General features: G+C 36.5%; 1 protein-coding gene across 1 annotated transcript in view; it reads right to left on the reverse strand.

The window, feature by feature from the left end:
• LAMA2 (laminin subunit alpha 2) overlaps positions 1 to 21,852 on the reverse strand; it is a 336,031-nt gene that overhangs the window by 188,750 nt on the left and 125,429 nt on the right. The window contains exons 8-12 of the mRNA XM_033512805.1: positions 20,613 to 20,791; positions 18,829 to 18,928; positions 10,667 to 10,827; positions 6,977 to 7,117; positions 5,385 to 5,558 (exon numbers count right to left, since the gene is read on the reverse strand). Of these exons, the coding sequence (XP_033368696.1) occupies positions 5,385 to 5,558; positions 6,977 to 7,117; positions 10,667 to 10,827; positions 18,829 to 18,928; positions 20,613 to 20,791 (755 nt within the window). The remainder of the gene's footprint in view (positions 1 to 5,384; positions 5,559 to 6,976; positions 7,118 to 10,666; positions 10,828 to 18,828; positions 18,929 to 20,612; positions 20,792 to 21,852) is intronic.

The following is a 21,852-nucleotide window of genomic DNA, read 5'->3' on the forward strand; positions in this document are numbered from 1 at the left end:
CAGTCAGATGTGGTTCAAATCCTTAAAATGCTTTGCTCTTCCCTTGGATTTCTGGTCTGTTTGTCTCATCTTTTCCATATCTGACTCTGCCTATTATCTCAATTTTAGAAGCTATATTAAAATAAGTGCTAATAAAATAAATGGTACATTTGGTATAAATTGAAGACAGCTTCATACTGCTGAGTCTGATCACCATGGTGATTTGGTTTCAGCCAGGCCAGTTTAGATTGTGATTTAAAATAAAACAGCATTATTTAGATCAGTTTAATGTTACTTGTTATAAAATAAAAAACATATCAATAAACTAAAACATCTTTTTCTTAGAAGAATGCATTCCAATATAAAGGACAAAAAATACTGAAGTAGCTGTCTTTACAAAATTTATTTTTTCTTTAAGTTTAACTGCATCATTTTAATTTTCTGCCATGAGCTGGCTGTTGACTTTTTAAAAAAACTTCAATTTGCAGCAACTGAGAATAACTTCAAGGGTGTTGAAGGACATTTCTTGCGTACTATGTACTGCTGATGCCTATTACTGTTTCCTTTATAAATATGGATAACATGCATATAACCCAACTATTTCCACCTACTCATACTTACAATATATTAAGAATCATTAAATGTCCCTACAAAATTGGTTTTGTTGTGTTATGCCTTATACTAGAGGATCATATTCCCTATTCTGTTCCCAATTTATGGTTGCAAGCTTGGAGATGTGTTTTGCTACACATTCAAATCTGGTGCTGACACTTTAATGTATATATATGTATATAATGTATAGAGGGTATAAAAAAGGCAAATTCATCACTGGCCTTACCATCACACAGTGAGCAGATACTTCAAGCACGAGTCTGCTAAAGGGTGACCTGCTTAAATTTGGATAACCCATATTCATTAGGGAATAAAGTCTTCTACTGATGGCCTAAACTGTCCATAAAACCAGATGAAATAAAGTGTTTTCTTACAAAAGTACATAAAATGGAGATCACACCAGCCCACCTGAACTGCACTGCTTTCCTTCCCTGACAATATAAGCAATACAGACACATGTTTAAAAAAATCAGTCTGTTGGCTGAATCTGACACAGCTGAGTGTAGGAATTTTGTAGGCTAGATTACTTTTATTAGGGCAAATAATTTCAAAACCAACTGATGGTAAAAATAGTAGCTTCCAACTACATTTAACTTGTATTTCATCCATTTATACCAAAAGTTATTATGCGAGATTGCTTTCCTTTTTGAGGCAGGCACTAAAGTAAAGGAGTTGAGGGTCTGTTTAACTTCATTGTGTCCTACGAACAAAAAAAATCTTTAGATCTGAAACCATGAAAATACTAGATGAAGCTTTCTGGGCTTAGATGCATTCATAATTCAGGACAATTGATCCTGGCATTTCAGTTCCAGCTGATTATTGCATTATTTACGCTTCTTTATGTTTTGGGTCTCAACTCCATCCCTTCCCCACTGGGAGCCATAGACTGCAATTTGCTTGCATTATTCCGCCTTTTGTATCAGAATTGCCTAAGAAATGAAAACAAATGGAAGGAAATAAACATAAAAGCCATGAGGACCTAGTTTATGATTATTTTATAATCCAATATTTAATCCTATGAGGTATTCTAGACAGTCTGCAATATATTATATGTCACGAAACAAACTGCTCATTCTATCCCAACCTATTTTGCCACAAGTGAAGTACCTTTAAAAGGCTGACAGATTTTTAAAATTTGTATGAATTGACTACAGGCTTATTACAGCATCTTCATTTCTGGACTCAAAGAAACAATGACTTAGTGAACTCAGCAAATAGGTTACTTGGAAATAGCTAATTATAAAATAATAGGAAAATAAATGAAAGGACAAAGTCAAAAAGTCCCCTTCCTGTTCTGTATGCACAGACTCTACATAAAACTTTCAGCTGCTGTCTTGGTTTTAACTAGAAGTCAGAGAAAGAACAATATCTATCATATGGCTGCTTAGGTCTATAGATTTGACAAACATGATGTCCAAGAACTTTTCCAAGAGATAACAAAGCCTAACATTCAATCATCTTTTGCTATAATTTACAACATGCTCTGACTTCATGAAGGATCATCTTACATTAACCTTACTTACAGTGAATAGGATCATGCTGTACAGATAATTTAAATGATTCCTGTAAAACAGGGTAGGATTCAAGAAACGTCTCAATCCAAGCCTGTCTGTATGCATACAGTGGTATGGAGAAAAAGTGGTTTAGCGTTTCTGTCACGTTGTTTGCAGGTCGAGTAACAGCAGCATTAGTGTGCTGACAAAGCCCAGAGGTAAGAGTGGGTGAGGACATATTATGTGCTGCCCATTGAGACCTAACAATGTCCAGAGATTTGAATTCTAAGATGAACTCCACCTAAGGACTGAATTAACCTGCAACTGCTGACCAAAGGCAGTACCCTATTCATCTGAAAAAAGGCAAGGTAAATCTCCACCTTCACAATATAAACCTGGCCCTTGGCAGAGAAAGGAAGATAAAACTTGCAGCTGCAGAAAAAAATAAAGCATGTACCCAAAGATAGAAGTTTCCTCACAGAATTTCAAGTGGCCTCAGCCACCTCTCATGTTTTTGTCATGGAAGGGTGGGGAGGGGTGTCATATGTTTAGATATGTTGAATATCATGTTTAATTTTGCCTAATTATAAGGAGCTTCTGCTCATCATGCAGATTATCAAATTGCTTCTTCATGAGGCATCAAAGAGGCACAGTATATACGTAATGGCAGACTCCCAAAACACCACACCCACCTAACCCTTCTGCACTGACTTTAAAGAAACAAGCGTTTCACATTATCCTGCTGAGTTTGGTACCTAATTTTAAATTTATTTTCTACTTTCTTTTCAGTGCTCTGATCAAAAGTTTTCATACTATAACTCGTAACACTTTCAGAAAAATTCATAAAATATTTCAGCGTGGACACATATTTAAAAGAAATTTATAGATCTGTTGTCAAAAAAATTTAATAAACTGTTAACTGAAAGAAAATTAGGTTTTCAAATACCTAAAATGTAATTAGAGTTTCTAGAATAATGCAATTTTTCAGATACTAGAAGATCTAACACAGAACAAGTCCTCATGATTGCTGCAATCCTTAGTTCAGTAGGCTGTGAGAGGGTAGGCAGGAAAGAATATAAACTGCTTTATGATACCTACTAAAACCTTTATACTAGCCATTTTAAATCGTTCTCTCAAATTATCCACTAGGTATTTTATTTCTAGAAATTAAATTTCTCCAGATTGCTCCCAAATGTATTCTGCATCAAAAGCATTGTTCAATTTTTCAGTTCAAATGTATATTATATGAGTTTTTAAAAAATGACCTGAATTTATACAACAAAGTTTAAGTTCTGATAGCAGCATATATATTTAGAAGACTAAAAGGGCCTGTTAATATTAAAGTAATTTGTTCATGTTTTTGTCCCACTCTGACATAAACAACCATCCACAGCCCCTTGTTATTTAGAATGTCTCCTTCGAGACACAGTCAAAGACCAGGATCACATAGCCCAGTGCCACCCAGATTTAGATGAAAAAGAAAAAGCTGAAGGCTGCACAGGGGCATCCCATTTACTATGTTTTTATCCTCCAAAAGAGACAGTTGGAGATGGATATAAAACAAGAAGATAGCACACGTATGTCAGTCAACATTGTGGAGGCACACGCAGGACATGCCAATTTCATATTAAAAGAATTGTTTAATATAAGGTTTTCGAGCTATATTTGAAAACTTGGAAATGCAAGATGGTTACTACCTCTATACAATTTTATTTTGGGGAATATTATTAAAGATATTTTAGTGATATAAAGGAGAGACAGCTTTCTGTGACACAAGATTTATAAATTACAAGAGAAGTGCATCTGGATAAAAGATTTCCTAATTTTTTTCTCTGTTTCTTAAGACAAAAATTCTTAAAGAGTTTGTATACTTTGACATACCAATTATTCTACAGCTAGCAGTTATTCTCAAGGAAGCATGCATTTATCTAGATCCAGCTATTTGGTTTTATTCAGTTTCAGCTATTTAGAGAAATGTTTTATTGAGTTTACAAATAAGGACTCTCAATATTCTATTTCCATTTCCCTTTCTATAGCATAAATCATCTGGCCTAGGCATGTCATTATGGCTATAGTTTACGTGATGCAACATGACAGTTAAGATGTACTGTGGTAATTTGAGTGCTTTCAGCGTTATTGTAGTATCAAAAATTTATATGGTTCAGTTATTAAGGCAAATTGCTTCATTCATACAGCGATATCTGACAGTAACCACAAAGGACCTCCAAATTACACTGAAAAAATATCTTCCACATTCAAATAATGTGTGCATATTCCTACCATTATTTCGCTCACTGACTAGAAGCAAGATGAAATTCTGTCAGTAAAAGTATCAGTTCATATTTCAGGGTAAGTTCACCAGACATGCAATATTACAGAAGAAACTGCCCCTTGCCCAGCTAAGTGAGCCTGACTCTCTTTAACAATTTATAGGCCATGAACAGGATGCCCAATTCTTTGGAATGATGCTATTTAGTTTCAATGTGCTCACTTACCTTCTGTCTTGTTGATTTTCAGCCAACAGGAAGAAATAAATAAATAAGAGGTTGACTAGCCTGAAGAGACTACAGAGGAAAACATGCTCAAATACATCAGTGTTAGCATTTCTGGTAAGTTTTAGCATAATCAGGGTAACAGGAAATGGAAAGCTGCTAAGCTTTCTTCACATTTAAGATTCATTCAGTCTTCAGTTCTAGTCTCTGGAAAAAAGTGATATTTTCATGAAAGTATTTTGGATTTGGTATTAACCTGTGGGGTGTGAATATGTGCATACATGCACGCTTAGATACATGCAGACTTAAATACATGCATCAGAACTGTCACAAAGCATTTTCTGAGTTCCAGGGCAGAAAGCTCCCCATACACAAGTTTCCTGACAAACACTAAAGTTTTGCAACACACCCCCACAGCATCTGGGACACAACTTGCATCTCTGAAAAGCAGTTGAGGGAACTGGTTTTGAAAGCAGAGGACAAGGTGGGAAGAGAGCAGGCCAACCTGAACCAGATACCAGCTAGTTCATTCAAAAACCAATGCTGTGAACGGAACCAGCTAGACTTCTCTAACACCCAACAGCAGGAGACCAAAGAGGGCTCAAGGTTAAAGATACACAGTTAATTTGGTCTACCTAACGTTTTGCCTCACAAGGATACTACACACAAGTGATTCCTTTCTGTTTGCAATTTTGCTGGTCAAATAGTTAACCAATTTTATCCTAACTCAGTTCCACCCTCCTTCAAAGACTTACCTTTTTTCTCAATAAATCTAATTAGTGTTTAGGCAAATACCACTTGGACTTACTTTGTTGCCCAAATAAGAACTGGGTGCGCTCCAATAGTAAATCTGTGGCAGTACTTTTTGCGCAGCCACGTTGCTGATGCTAAGCTGCTGACGCCCATCAAATCTCTCTTCCATGGGGATAACTCTGATGAGACCTGGTAAGTCAGTCAGATACCAACCACTCATGTCTTCTATCTAAAATGATAGGAAAATAAATAAATAAATAAAAGCCACATTACAGTAAGAATCAGGACATTGATAATTTCAATAGCTACAGCCTGTCATTCTTCCATTATTTAAAAAACTGATTAGATTTAATAGCAGTGTAGGCACCAAGGAAAACACAAAGTAATAATGGCAAACATTTCTTATTGTATATGCCTGGGAATTATAACTTCTCAGCTTGAAATAACTGCAAGAATTTGCATCCTGTGCTTCATGGTCCAGAAGAAGGAAATTCCAACATACAAACATATGTGCAAGAGTTATCTACAAATATTTTCCAAGCTTTCAATAAATAATATCAATCACAGATTGTACAGAAGATGACCTGAAAAATGGATATATACTTTCTGATATGTAGGCAGCATAGTTTATACTATTTTTCAATTCTAAAACCTTACGACTTAACAAGGCCCAAATATACTTTTTATACTTTTACACCTTTTTGTTGCTGGAAAGCACCAGGACTTGAATTTCTGAAATCCTGTAACTAGAAATGAGTCATCAGTGAAGAGCACACTGTCCATACGAAGATGGCTTCTGGAGCCCGTATACAAGCAGAAAAATAAATGAGCTCAGCCATGGAATGGAAAATTTCTCAGTTGCTGGCATGTAAATGAGAACATTAGACATATATGATGTTACTTGCAGACTTCCAGCATAACAATATGGCCAGAATGAAGACCTAGTAGACCTGGAACACATTTCCCAAACTCAATCTACAGGCATGAATATGTAGCAAACATCCGTTTCAGTGGCATCAGTGTCTGAGCTTGGAGAACTAATTTACAGTTTAGAGTACATTTGCAGGCTAAAGACATTTTTCTACAGTGCAAATAGGAACAGTAGGTTCATCTCCCTCTCACATCCTTTCCTAGGAATGCAGCATACAAAGAAATGCATTCAAAATGCTCCCTGCAAGGCATTCCTTTTTCTTACTTAAGCTGTGTGTTGTACATTTAGTGTTTCCAAATTCTTAATTACTTAAGGTTTAGAAATTTAATAATTACCTAGAAAAGAGGTTGCCCTATGGATATGATGCATTTAACTCAGGAGTGATTATGTATGCACATTACAGGACTGTGTTATTCTGTTTATGCATATGGCTTCATTTTTATTGTTATAGCTTCTTTTGTGCTTTTCACTGTTCTAATTGCTCTATTTCAGAATTTTCTCACAAAGAAGAGAGACAAAGCTTACAAGCATTTTCTTCTGGATTTATGAAAAATACCATAAAATTGTATAGATTTTATTAATAGCTGCAGTTGAAAGGGACCCATAAGGAACATGCATGATTTTCTAATAAGAAAATGCCTAGTGACAATGGATAGTGACGACACAAAAAACACAGAGCAATGAGATGTGCTGCTGTATGGTATGATTTTTCTTACACTTCTGTAGGTAAAGGCAGAGTGTCTGCAGACGTTTGTTTTCCCAGAGCAGAAACACTCCTCACAGCCTTCAGGATTATTTTGCTGAAGATTGAAGAAGCCGGGTTTGCAACGGTCACAGTTTTCTCCTTCAACATGTTCCTGGAAAGGAACATTAGAATATTACTTCAGTTGACATAGATGAGAATTAGGGATTTTTATTCTTCAGGCTTTTTGTTCTTCAGAAGGATTCTAAAGACATTCATAGGAAAGACTTATTTGTTAATGTTAGAAGCAAATCCTTTACACAGTAAAAGGTGCTATGTGTCTGCATGTAACTAATAGGACATGAAATACAGACATTAAAAGAGTCGCCATTCTTCATCTCTAGGAATGGACATACTTAATTCCAGGTAATAATCCAATTTATATCCTTTACACCTGAGAGTCTCAGAGGGGTGGAAAGTAGGGGACAATGTTACGACCTCAACAACTGTAGTATGTAGGTAGGGCTGACAAAATCCATGCACATCCAGCTGATGAAAACTACAGGTATATGGCACTAGCTGTACTAATCACTCAGAGTGATAAGAGATCTGTCATTAATTGCTGAATTCAGGATAAATACAAGAGCTAAACAGACTACACTTCTTCTTTCCATAACTACATGTGTTTGCCAGCCATGCAGCCAGGTTTGGAAACTCTTCCCCTGCAGGAAGACAGGCACTAAATATACATGAGCTATTCTAAACTTAGCATTTTGTACATATACTTTTCATAGAAAGCTTATGTTGTACATTAAGTCCTACTGTCTTACACTATAAATCAATTTTGTCCTATAGGCAAAATTAAAGCTATGTTTTCTACTTGGTGTGTGTGGCAGAAGCTCATGATATGGTGCTGGCTTAGTAATTCAGTATTTTCACCAACATAGCTCAGAAAATACTCCCCCTTTCACAGGTATTATGCACAGTCTCTTCAACCCTGGAGACAGCACTCTGTGGAATGCACACAGGACTGAACTGTTGGCTCTACATCAGCAGAGAATGAACACATTATAAAAACCCTGCCCACACTGTGTAGTCTAGGATAGCTCAAAATACACAGCTCTGAAGTAAATTCACTGAAGGCCATTTGATAGCCTCCTGGTTAAGATGTAGCAAACCATCCTGGCAAAAACAGGGCAAAGCAGGTAGATGTATGGGGAGAAAGGATAGCACACATGAATGAAGAGAAAATAGAGACACTGTGCAGGAAGGAGCAACAATCTGCAAAAAGGGAGATACAAAGAAAATGTAATAATGTTTTTACCACTAATTATACAGTAACAATATGTATAGCATAGAATCTTTGCTCCATCTCTTACTGCTGTGCTCTACACTCCTCTTCAGTGATATCATACAGACTATTAAACAAACCACAAATATCTTTAATAAAACTCAAGGTTATAAGGAAATTACATTTAACTTCAACATCTCATGAATCTCAAGACTGGCATTTTTACACTTTCACCAAAAATCTTGGGATTAATCAATGCATATTACCACCATGGGTATGTCAAAATTAACTGGTTACTCATGCTTCATGTGAATAATAATGTGGGCAACATCTGGGCACAAAGATACTCTCACCCATTTTTTAAAAAACTACAAATATGAACACTGGTCCCAAAAGTTTCACACCGTGTTAATGTGCTTAGTGTGTGCAGAGCAGGAAGTGGGAAAATAAAAAGAGAGCTGCAAACCAAATGTGTTTAAATGCGAAGTTGCCCACTCTGCAGTCACAATCATCTGTGAGTAAAAGCTGTAGAACTCCATTGAGTAGGCAGCAAATTCAGTGAATAACGGATAAATAAAACTCAGAGTAGGAAAGGAGATCTAACCAATCCTTCAGCAAATAAAACAATGTTTCTGCAACCCCATGTATTTCTCAATACTTTTCAGTGCAGTATTAAGCTATCCAAAGATGAGACTTTGACCACATACCTTCATAAACTTCCAATAATTAGTGAAAAAGGCATTTATAGTTGCCCCCCTCCTTTCTGTATTTTAATTTACTCTAGTTAATGTGGTAACGATAACAATCTAATGCCCACTTTATTGCATTTTGCTGCTTACAGTTAGGACTGCTTTTCAGCAATTTCCTTTACAAGAAAACTATCTTTAGCAAATTTACAGCCCATCATAGGTAATTGAAAGATGTGATTAAAAGAAAGGAAGCATTTTCCTAAGACCTGCTATTAACCAGAAATCCCACTTTGTTCTTCATATGAAGCATAACTAATCTGATGATTTCAGTGTCCCTTTGACCATATTCTGCTTTGATTTGAATTTGAAAATTGCTAGTGAAATTAAATGTGTATGCATTTGTATCTCAGCTATCTACAAAAGGTATCATTTTTATTCCACAAGCACTTATAAAGGGATTGGAGGAGCACAAAGAAGACAAAAGATGAACACTGAGGGAAAAGTGTATATAATGAGAACTCTCTGGGCTAGGAAAAATTATTTCTATTCCTTATTTGTTCATTTTGGTCTGCGTGTACTAACAGGTCAGTTTGGCTTTACTTGAATAACATCATAAGAATCATTAAGCAGTATTTATCTGGTATTTAGCATAATACATCTTCATCAAAGCTCCATTTCAAGCCAGAACACAGCAAAATCACCCTCTTATGATCTTCTAGACTTGATGGCTAAGTAATTAGAAATGTGATATGGATGATTTTTTTCTGACAGAGAGCATGTAACGTGGCTGTTACATAAAGCGAGGATAAGGTTAATTCTCTGAGTAGATTTCCATGCTATTCAGCTGTCAAACCAGAGCTTTGTGTGTGTCTGCAGCATGAGATTGAAGCATTTCTTGTACTTTCCTGTATTTAGGAATGTCATGTAAGTATTTTGAAATTCTCATTTATGATTAATTTTGCTAACTAAATTTCGGAAGGGAATTCCCACAAGCACAGTACAGAAAAATTGATCCACAGTACAGGGAGCTGTCCTTTGGGCATATTCATGGCCACTTACTAGATTGTGACTTAGAAAACACAACCATTTTTAAAGCCTTTCTGATAGCTAGGTATAAGTGGATGCATATGCTTTAAAATGTTTTCATTTCAATATAATAACAAGATACAGTTTGAGGGAAATACTCAACGGCATACAGAGAAAAACCCTCTTAAATTTTCTTCCCAGAAATTAAGAAATACATCCTACAAAAAGGATTGATTTATTTTTTTTAAACATGTCAGATATTTCTAAAACAACCATCTCAATGCAGGAAAGAATGTAATATCCATAATGACTACTCCTAAAAGGGAACTTCCACGGTTCAATAAATCATCAGGTCACTTCATTTTTTCTTTTTGAAATCACATTTACAGGTTAGTTTTAGAATCCATAATACTGTAAACATATCGTTTCTCAGTAGCTCACAAGCTTTTTAAGTATCCCTTCATTATAGATTTCTAAGGACTTGTTTGACTGGCAGCAGGCTCCTAGGTAAATATGTTGATTGCAGTGAGTTCTGAGATGACGAAAGACCATGTAGGATTTTGTAGGACCAAGAACAAGTGTTCTGTGAGAAGTGGCTAACATACATACTAACACAGCTAGGTAAAATAGTGGAATACTCTGGCATAATAAAAATAACATTAATGCAATCTTTCAGTATCGTTAGTATCCTTGGCTCAGAAGAATTTGACATCCATACCTTGCAGATGCAGGGACCTATGCAAGGATCATCATTTTCACTGCCCTCAAGGGAGCAGTTGCAGGGCAGGCAGTCAGGATATCCTGTATAACCCAAGGCACAGCGATCACAGCTTTCTCCTGCATAGCCAGTCTTGCAGTGACAGAAACCAGGCAACAAATCTATGAGAAGAGGGAGAAAACATGAGATATATTTCATTTGTCATTATTATTGTCAGATATGCGTGTTAGAGTGCTCAAGGCAACACCTTTGGTAGGTTTAATGCAAGGGGGTGTTTACTGCTGCTCACACCACCATCTATAACTCAGAGTCATCTGAGAGAGGCTAGAATGAGCAATGTAAGAATAGGGCAAGTATACAGTGATTTGAATTCTGAGTTTCCAGAAACCTGCACAGTAGAAATCCTGAAAATCAAAACATATCCCTACTTCCTTGCATCTAATAGTCCCTAAAAACCTTCTCTTCCATCAATTCATCTAAAGGCCTTTCAACATGCTTTTACTTTCAGAATCCATAAGGCTCCCTAGCAGGGAATTTCACATTTGGCTAAATAATTTCACTTGTATAGTGTGAAAAAAACCACTGCTAAATCTCTGTTTACTGCCATATAATTGTCATATCATAGAAAAGAGCAAGTAACCATTCAACTTTATCCACGTATCAGTGATTTCAATATACATCTGGCATATTCTTAATTTGTATCCCATGAACTCCTAAATCTACTCAGTATCTCTACATAGAAAGTGCTTGGTATGGCCAAAAACAGCTACTGCCTTTCTCTGCATTATTTCCATTTCTAATAAATTATTTAAAAAAGGAGTGCATAATGCAGACTGGATTTTCTGATGATTTTTTTTCAGTTGTTTTTTTTAAAAAACAGTAATATATCCTAAGGCCCTATTGATGTTCTTGACTACTGCTGAAACAGAACTGAGTTGACAGACCTGAGGCACAGTCCGAGGTAATTCCAAGAGCTGTTTCACAGCTGGTAGTGCCTAATTCAGGAGTCACCGCAATCACTGTATGCAAGTAGAACTACTTTTCTCAGTGTTCTACTTTCCCTCTAATTGCTACAAAAATTCATCATTTATTTTACTACCCAGCCACTGACTATCTTGAGATCCTTCTGAACATTTTGCAGTTCATACATTTTTCTCTGCTGAAAGATTTTGTACTTGCTAACTTTGTCACCTTCCTACTCATCCCTTCTCCAGGTTAAATATGAATATTTTGAACAGTTCATATTGATCATCAGTGTGAAAATGGTCCATTTATCCTTTTAACCAAGTACTAAGGCATGAAAGAACCTTTTCTCCTTATTCTATTACAATTTCCTTTGTGGATTTTGGTAAAAGATCTTGTCAAAACCTTTTGAAAATCAAAATAAAATATTAATCAAATGAGCCTTTTTTCACATACTCATTTAATCCTTCAAACATATTCACAAGGCAGACTGTCCTCTACATAAAACCCCTAGTCTTGGGGTTTTTCCCATTTTTTTACATTTAAGAAATGGTATAAATCCTTTATTGTAATTCTAGTGATTTCCATGGAACAGAAACCAGACCTTCTGATTCTAGTTTCCTGGAACATCCTGTCTTTCTTTTGGATAAACAGTGTCTATTTAATATTAATGTCTATTCTAAAAAATATTATAAGCTATATTTAATGCCTCATGCAACTCAATTTTCAACTACTCAACTCATCCTGAAGCCATGGATAAATATGCTATCTGCCTGACAAATTTTGATTCTGCATTTATCAGCTTGCTCTAAATCTGACACTTCTTTTGAGGCAGTTCTTCTGATTTGTCCCCATGAATGAAGACTCCCAAGTGGGAAATTCCCTGAGCTATTCTACTCACTGTTAAAAAGAATTAATATAACCTTTCTGCTGTGCCCCCTTCTTTCTTGGAATGTCCATTTATAAGTAGATTACACCTAAACCACATTTATCTTCTACTGCATTTGAATCTCTAGCAGTCTGTTTGATTCTGAATTGTCTGAAAAAGTACCTCTTAGCAACATCTAAGTATTTATCAAATTATTCCTTAAAATATGTGTATTTATTATTAAGAGTACGACTTTCTGGAACCTGTCACAATATATATTCTTTTCTATTATCCTCAGTTAGAAATAACTTCTGATTTTCAGTGAGTTTCTTACATTGTTTAAATAGACGCACCTTTTTTTTTTTGTTGTTGTTAGCTTAATTGCATTGCTTGAATAATTCTGAACCAGAGAAATGCATCTTCTCAGAATGTCTAATATGCAGTCTATAAACCCTAAGCTTGCCATTAGCAGTCTTGGACCGTTCATTTTTATTTTCCTTTTATAGATTTCCTTGTTTTGATTAAGTTGTTTTTCAGGGAGGCACTCTCATTCCTACAAGAATGTTGAATTTGACTGCCCTTCAGGAGGACAAGTTTTAAAACGGTCCCTCATGCATAAATCCAGAGGTGCTTCGCCTTTTTATGGCTTCTTTAACTAGCCATTTGAAGAAGCAGCCACCTACAGGAGTTTTAAATTATATTATCTGTTAGTCTATACAGAGGTGAAATTCAATCTGTCTACTCTAAGTTTGAAGCAACTTTGATCTCCTGTAGCACATCATACCAACTGTCACCTTCCTGATCTGTCCTAATTATATACAGAATTTCAGTGCATGAAATTTCTGTTGCTTCCTATCTCAAAGTGATGTGCTCCATGGGTTTTGATGCCTTTGGCTCAGCTGATTCTCAAATATCTGAATTATTCTCCTCTCAAACAGCTACCATCAAGGCCCCACAGCACAGCAGGACACAAGCTGTTGTAATCTGGGTCAATGCATCCTAACTGGACAATCTGGAACAGAGAAACTTTTGTTCCTTCCAGATGAAAATAGCAGGCTATATTCCAGGGATCAGCAGTAAGAGACATAGGCAAGTCTTTAGACTTTAGAAGTGAGACCACCTCATATTAAAGCTTCAGGAACTCATGTCTCATAAATCAAGCCTCAGAAAGCTCAAATTCAATTACATGTCTCAGTATGGTGCTCCCAAATACTAATTAAAATCTATAGTCTCTCCTCCATTGCCCAATCCATCCATTTTTTTAGTTCCCCAACAAGAACCATCCCTTTCCTGCTCTTCCTTTCTGTGCAATTATTGAAAACTCTACTGTCACCAGCCCAGCTCACCCCATTCTCACACAGCACACCCAGGTACGGATAACCTCAGCACACCGCTTACCAAGAGACCTCACACTCCTCATGAGAGAGAGGAAGGCAGGTGACTGCTACCTATCATACATTCTTCCAGCTCTCAAACATGTTGATACAGTTAGTCTGTGTACTTGATTTGGCTCCACGCCTTCTTTCATTTACAGCCCTTGCAAGATCTCAGCTCTCCCTGTGTTACACAGCGTGTAAACTCCTCTCAGCATCCCCCTGGTTATTTTTGATGAGGCTGCTGTGGTGCATCTGTAATGTACATTATGTCAACAGTCTGACTACTTTTCAATTTAGGGCAGATATTTCAGGTCTTTCTCTTGCTTTTGTTGTAATTAACTGGTATTTCAGAAGAAGGACATCTTTTGCTTTTGGTCTATGATTTCACAGGTCTTGTTTGAATGGGGCTTTATTTGATGAAGCCGTTATTCCCTGTTTTCTGCCTGTATATTATCAGTTTCTTTCCTGTCTTTCAGCATACAGAGGCTTTAAAAATGCACCCTAGAGGATGAGTCATCTTGAAATCTGAGTTTTACCAGTTAGTTTTTCCTAGCCTAGCAGTCATTAAAAACTGCACAAAAATAAATGCAAGCAAAAGCATGAACCAGACCCTTGAAAAACCTGTGATTCTAGGAGTGGCCTCCTGTCACTTTCACTCCTGATCAACAGTGTTTAAATTTCAGAAATAATTTCATGGAAGTCAGTGGGACTGCATGCTAAACAAAGTTGTACAAAGCCTGAATAAAGATAGAGATGTCTGGATCTTACTTACCCTAAAGTGTCTGAGGACTTTTTCAGCAAAAATAAACATCTGTCATTGGGATTATATTGTACATAAAGAGGCAACAGGGGAAAAATAGCATGCCCTGAAGACTGAGTTACAAAACTCTGCCAGGTTCCAAACCTGTCAGTTCTTGCAAATGATTAAGATCTAGGTAAAATGGCTATTTGTTAAAATCTAGCCATTGGAGCTTGAAATAAGAGTACCAATTCATGGAGAAAACCTTAATTACTGGAGTACAGAGTAGTTTTAAATGGCTGGACCTTTGCTTCTGTATGGAAAACTGCAATATCAGCAATGGTCAGATTTAGCTATTAGGATGAACTGAGCACAGATGGAAAACTTCAGTTTTAGAATTATGTCCTTTCAGTTACAAAACCTAGAGTCATCTTCATCAGTTTATTTTATGATTGATTCTAAGCTTCTCTTTTTTATATTTCTCACTAACATTATATAGGATTTTTGTGAAAGAATACTTAAAAAGCATTCTTGAAGATTCAAAATCAAAAATACCCTTTACAAGCAATAATAATATTTGATTTTAGACTATTGACTGAGATACATGAGGACAAAGAGATCAAAACGGAAATTATACATGAGATACAACAATACTGCTTTCTTTCCTGAAACAATGAATGCTATATTATAAAGCAGTTTCTTTATGCCCTTCTCTTATCCAGCAAAACCTGATTATAACTACAGGATGCAGTCATTTAAATCCTCTTGATGCACTTCATCAGTGCACCAGTTATTATAGTATTTGCTACAATTTTCCATTTTAATTGCTGCTTACCTACTGTATTCAAGAACAGAGAATGTACAGCCTCCAGCTTTATTTTACTTGAGATCTGTTCACAGTGGCTCTATATCCCCAGTGATGTTCCTTACTATCATATTTCCATTTTATTTTATTGTCTTTTACCTTCTCAAAGCATTTACTTAGGACACATTTGAAAAGGATATTCCCATCCTACACCAAGCAAACAATTTATCCTCATCCAACCAGCCAGTGACTCTTCAACTCACCTAGAGTGTTCATTCTGGTTTACTGGTGAATTTGGATTCCTTCAGACAGATCATGCTTTCCACCCTGTCCTTTATGAACACTCACCAGTGCTTCAAACCCAATTGCTGCCCAGGGTGAGCAGCATGCAATAAAAAGAACACTATCAGTGTACTGAATACAAATGTGAGAGGGAAAAATGGGAAGAAGTGATCTGTTTTCAGGATAGCTTTATGCTAAAAATTATATCCAGACTCACTCTTGATTCTAAAACAACCTCTTCTGTTACCACAACAATCTTTTCTTCAAAGAAATATTAGGCTTTTCCTTTCAAACGGCATTATTTTGTCTTTTTTTGTTGAATAAGGCATTACAGTCACGAATATGTGACCAAGCAAGAAGTAAACAGCTTTCCTAATGTGGAACCTTATTTAGTACAATTAAAAAAAAAAAAAAAAAAGGCAAATAAACAGTAAGAACAAAGAGCAAGTCCATTGTAGGCAGAATAGCTGTGATGCCCATGTAGAGGTGGCTTATTTTTGTTGTTGTGGTCTTAAAACAGGCAAACAATAAGATGGATAACAAAATTATCCTCTGGCTACTGTCCAGACAGTGCAAAGTGTCTGCTTCTCACTAGACTTCCTAGACTGGGCAGGACACAGACAACTGGTCTCAAGAACAAATGCACAGACTACTTTGGGGAGGAAATTCCATATATGATGGCAGTTTTATCTAAACAACAATTGTCCTTGTCACATATAAGAATAAATAGTTTAAACACACAAAATAACCTCTACAGTAAATAACTTGGGAAGAGAAGGCATCAATGAGTTTAGAAAGGAATAAAGGAAAAAAATTTCTTTATGTGTTGCTAATAGCAGATTCGACAGATATTAACATGCTCAAAAGAAACAGGCCTCCAACCAACTGCAGCAGCATGAGGGAGTTTCAGGAAGATGAGGACAAGCTGGTTATAATCAAGACAAAAAAAGATGAGAGTTTTCATTTAGTGAAGAGAACAAACAATCTCTGGGTTTTGGGACTGGAGAAACTAGAGCATTCAACAGCTTCTTTGAATGCCTGGGGCCAGATGAGCTGGACTGGCTACCTGCAATAAAAGTAAAAGGTGGAAAAGCAGAAAAATAATACAAGATGTTACCTTAAAGTCTTGATTTTCTAGAAAAACATAGTTTATAATCCAAACAGGAGATTGATTCTCTTCCTAGAGATACTCAGAAATGAGGCAAAAGAAGAATTTGCCAGAAAGATCATAGCACTAAAAATGCAGAACGAGACATAGCAAGGTGTCAAAGCACAGTACCACCTTGTCAGATTCAGAAAGTGTAAGCAGATTTAGAAAGCAACTATGAGATAGTTTAGATCTGCCGAATGCTCAGAGGCGTAAGACATTTTGAGAGTTCCTAAGGACACCATTACTGAAACTAGATGGAAAAACGTCTCTCTCTTTTTGCTTTCCTCTTGTAAGAGATGAGTTGTCAGCTTGTTAAGTGCTGATCAGCTGCCACACCCCAGAAGGATGACCCACACCAGGGACTGGAAAAGGTATGAAAAGAGAGACTGCAGCAAGGACTGGAGTGAGAGACCAAGTAGCTGTGTAACATGCAAGTGGGGCATCACGTTTTTTGGAATTAATCATTCCCCATCTCAAAATCACAGTCCGAGAGGTTTCTTTGTTGCACTGTCTGTCGTTTGTAACCTGTTGAAGTCTCACCTGCAGGCTTGGTACAGGCATTGGAGAGTCTTGGTGTGTTTTTGCCAGCTTTGGGATTCATCTTCCCTTCTGCTGGTACAGTCTCTCATATCACTCCATGTGATCCACATGCATACTGCACTGGGTATCCATGCCCAGGTGCTGGCAGCAGGGAGGGGCTGCAAGGGCAGCCTCTGTGAGGAAAAGGATGGGGCTGCTCTTGTGCTAGACACAGCCCCAGCTCCCAACAGGGCACACAGGAGTGTCAGCACAGAACTGCTATGACTCCTGCTTGCCATCACCCTGCACCACTTGTGGTAGTGGGGGAAGAGATAGAGGAGGAGTCTGGAAAAATAAGTAAGGTTGAGTCTGGGGGAAAAAAAAAATAAGGAGGCAGAAGAGGTGTATTTTTAATATTTGTCTTTGCTTATCACTACCTGAAACTATTTAAATTGGCAATAACTTAACTTTCCCCAAGTAAAGTTTGTTTTGCCCAGGATGATAACTGGCAAGTGATTTCCTGGTCTTTACTTTGGCCCATGAGCTGCTTCAGGCCCCTGTCCTGCTGAGAAGGGCAGTAAGAGAGTGGCGGAGTGGGCAGCTTCAGCTGGCCAAGATTAACACAGCAGAGATACCCCTGGGACAGTAAATCAGTATCATTTTATTGAACTGATGCAATCAGTACATGGTTATTACAGTAGATTATGGACCCTGTCTTTGCACCTTTGCCATGTTGCTTTTATGTTCTATTGATCTCTGTTTTAAAGGATTGCTACATCTCATCAATAGATTGTAATTAGCCCAATCTATAAATCTCTTAAGAACCGACCTTGAGATTTGTTATCTTCCTACAGTATTTTCACATGTTTTACAATGAAAGAACTAAAAAAATATGGCAATTCATTGTTTCTAAAGCCCAATGACCAGTTCATTGTCTATGTGAAGACAGCTTTTACAGGGCTATGGTAAGCATCTTGTAATCCTACACGAATAACACAGACAGTAAATAAATACCTTTCAAGAATACTTTTTAGATTTCAAATGGAAATATGCTTAGATAGGAAAAGATATTATAACATCGCTGTTGCATATGTTTTAATCTCCAAGGTAAAAGAAGAAAGCTCTTTAATGCCAAAATTATTCAATATTTTCTACTGGGAATATTCTTCCAAAAATACACAAGTTTCCCAGCCATGAATCTGAAAGAAGCCTCAACAAATTTGGAATATGAGTTTAAAAAAAAACCAAAAACAACAACAAAAAAACCACCACTAACAACAAAATCAATCAATCAAAACAATTTGGCTGGATTACTGTTTAGATGAGTAAAAATTTAAAAAAAGAACCACAACAAACCAAAACCTAACCTTCTGTGATTTTTTCTTGTTAAAGATACCAAAAATATGATTCAGCATTTCTTTGACCATTGCTTGGTCATCCTTATACTTGAGGGATCTTACCTCCTTCCACATGTTTCTCATCCTTGACACAAGTATCATTTAAAGACCCATTTGCATCACAGGAACATGGCTGGCATGGATCTGGGTTATCTGGCAATACCTATAGAAATAAAGATGTTAGAAGAAAAAACCTTACCTTCAATAACTGGAAACTTTTATTTACAAGTTAAATAAAAAGTAAGAGAGAACGGCTTCTGTGTAGGTGGCTTACACTTCAACAAAAATGAGACAGCTGATAAACGTAGTCCATGCAGACTACAACCAGAAGAAAAGGCCTCAAATTGCACCAGAGATTGGATACTATGAAAAATTTCTTCACAAATAGGGTTGTCTAACATTGGAATGGACTGCAAAAAACAGGGTGGAGTCACCATCCCTGGAGGCATTTAAAAGATGCGTAGATGTGGCACTCAAGGACATTGTTTAGTGGTGGACTTGCCAGTGTTAGATTAAGGATTGGACTCAGTCTTAGAGGTTCTTTCCAAAATAAATTATTCTAGGTTTGGTGGTTCTATTAAAGTTACATTTGGGGTTTTTATTTAAAAATACGTAGTGACACAGACGCAAATACGTCTTCAACTGAAAAAATACCAGGTGTAGAGATTTTAACAGAACTTTATATAATTAAAATCCATAAATGCAATGAGTAGATTTTAAGCATTTACTAACCAAAGCAATACTGACAAGATCAGTTGTTCTGGTCAGCATGATTCAAAAAACTAACCAATGTTAGTTAGTCAGTAAGAGACCAAAAATGTAAGTAAAGAAAAGTAAGAATGTTCCATTAAACAATAGAACAATTTCCTTTTGTTCTTGAGAGGTTACCTCAACCAAATTTAAACCTCAGCCTAATATCTCATTAGGAATATAAATTAGAAGTTCTGCATGAACTAGATATATACACATACTGTGGATATACTACACAGACACACACATATATATCAAATCCGTTTTAGCTGGATGATAACTTAAAACAGAGGAAAAAATCAATAAGTGCCATGTTGCTGAAGAAATTGTTTCTCAGTACTCCTTTACTCAACTTGTAAGGCTAAATCTAGTCTATCAGGGAAAACGTAATTACTGCTATTTGCTGATGTTTTCTCTTTGAGGACTGAACACCAATCAGACTAAAGGCTATTATTTACCCAACTGAAAATATACAGATGAAATATAAACAATTCAAGCACAGGCTAATAGTGTAGCTGTCTAAAGCACAGGAATGGCCCTTATTGACAATACAACCTCATATAAGATTCATCTTTTGACAGCTTCCACTTAGATGAAAATACAGTCTTATATGATGAAATACAAAAAGCAATTTCTGCTGCACTGAAGTTTAAAGACATTCATGAAAAACTATGGAATTTCAGTGCTGATTAATTCTACATTGCATTTAAAAAATAGAAATTACATTCTCTCTTTCATCAATATAAAATATAGCAATATTTCTTTGAACTTTGATAATAAAACTCGAAATTCATTACTGAGGCGAAAGTTCTGTTTACAGGACCACATCCTCTTTTAAATTAAATTGAAATACTAGCTGGAGGCCCTGACCTCAAGCGCATTCCTTCATATTAACACAATTCACTTTCCTATTTCTCCGAGCGTTAACTTTATACATTTCCAGCAATGAAGATCAACCACTGCACTGTCAGATTTGGGAGATAACCTTCACAAAATGGCAGTCCAAACTCTTTTTAGTAACGTAAGTTGTTGCCCCGCTGCAGTGATGGTTTGAATATCAGGCTTTGCAGCGAAGGGTCAGGAGAGCAGGCGTTTACCCCTTTTGGTCTGAAGTAGCCGTCCAGACAGGTCTCGCAGTTTATGCCACTGGTGTAGCTGGAGCAATTCACACACACTCCGCCCCCGAGGTACTCCCCGTGGATATTCAAACTCTCATTTCTGTCTGCCACACCCTGATCGTAGTAACACTCCTCAGTCTTCCCGTGACAGTTGCATGCTAAAAGAGAAGGAAAGCGTTAGCAAATACTTTCCCACTGGGGATGCCCAGAAAAGAGCCATTCAATATTTTATCATTGGTTCTGTGTATATTGTAAAAGCACATCCAAACATCCATTTACTACTTCATTTGTGAAAGGCAACGCAGTCCCATTACAAACACAGCCTGAAATTCTGTATGTTGTGTTTTTTCTCCTCAATATTTTGTCTTGAGGAGTACAAATCTAGTCTAATTACGATGTTCCTGGTTTGTTTTAGTTTGTTTGACTTTTTTTTCCTGTTTAAAATTGATATCTAGGAAACATTTTGGGGGTTGCATACACGGTTCATGAGAGGGTCATCTAAATTAAAGTACAAGAGGAGTTAAGAGGAAAGTAGCACAGTGGTATGAGTAAATTAAAATAATTCAAATAAAAGCTGAAAAGCATCCTAAAAACATCTCACTTGCACATATGCATACTAGAACTGGGGCAGAACAAAGGGATTCCGAATCTTAAATGTTTTGACATTTATATCTTAACTCTAGACTTCAGGTCCAAATACGGGAAAGATAATCTAATGATCTGCTGCAGTGAAAATGAAGTAGCTCACTATCCCTTCCCCATGGTATTAAAACATTCATTTCATCATAAAGAGAAATTCAAAGCTTATCAACGTTGTGGGGAGACATTCTCCTTATATCTAAACCGGATCCCAGTGAATGTTTCCACTGTTTCCACCAAGACAGTACAACAATTCACTGAGTTGAACAGGGTGTAAATGTCTCTTAAAAAGTAAACATGAAATTAAATGTACCCTGCTTTCATTCTTCAATGCATTCCCAGTTCAGACTGCCCCAGTCCCAACTAAAACAAAGACCTCTGTAATTCAAGCTTACAGGACACAAATAAGCAATGGCTATTCTAAGTATGGGCATATCTGTTTATTTTAATTTATTTTTATTTATTTTTAATCACTCATGATAAAATTATAGCTGAAATCCTACAAATAAATAAACCCTTAATGTAATGGAGCATTAGATTTTATTATGTTCAGAAATAGTGGTATGTGACCTTTGGAAGT

This window comes from Parus major, chromosome 3 (genome assembly GCF_001522545.3).
Source record: "Parus major isolate Abel chromosome 3, Parus_major1.1, whole genome shotgun sequence".
NCBI lineage: Eukaryota > Metazoa > Chordata > Aves > Passeriformes > Paridae > Parus > Parus major.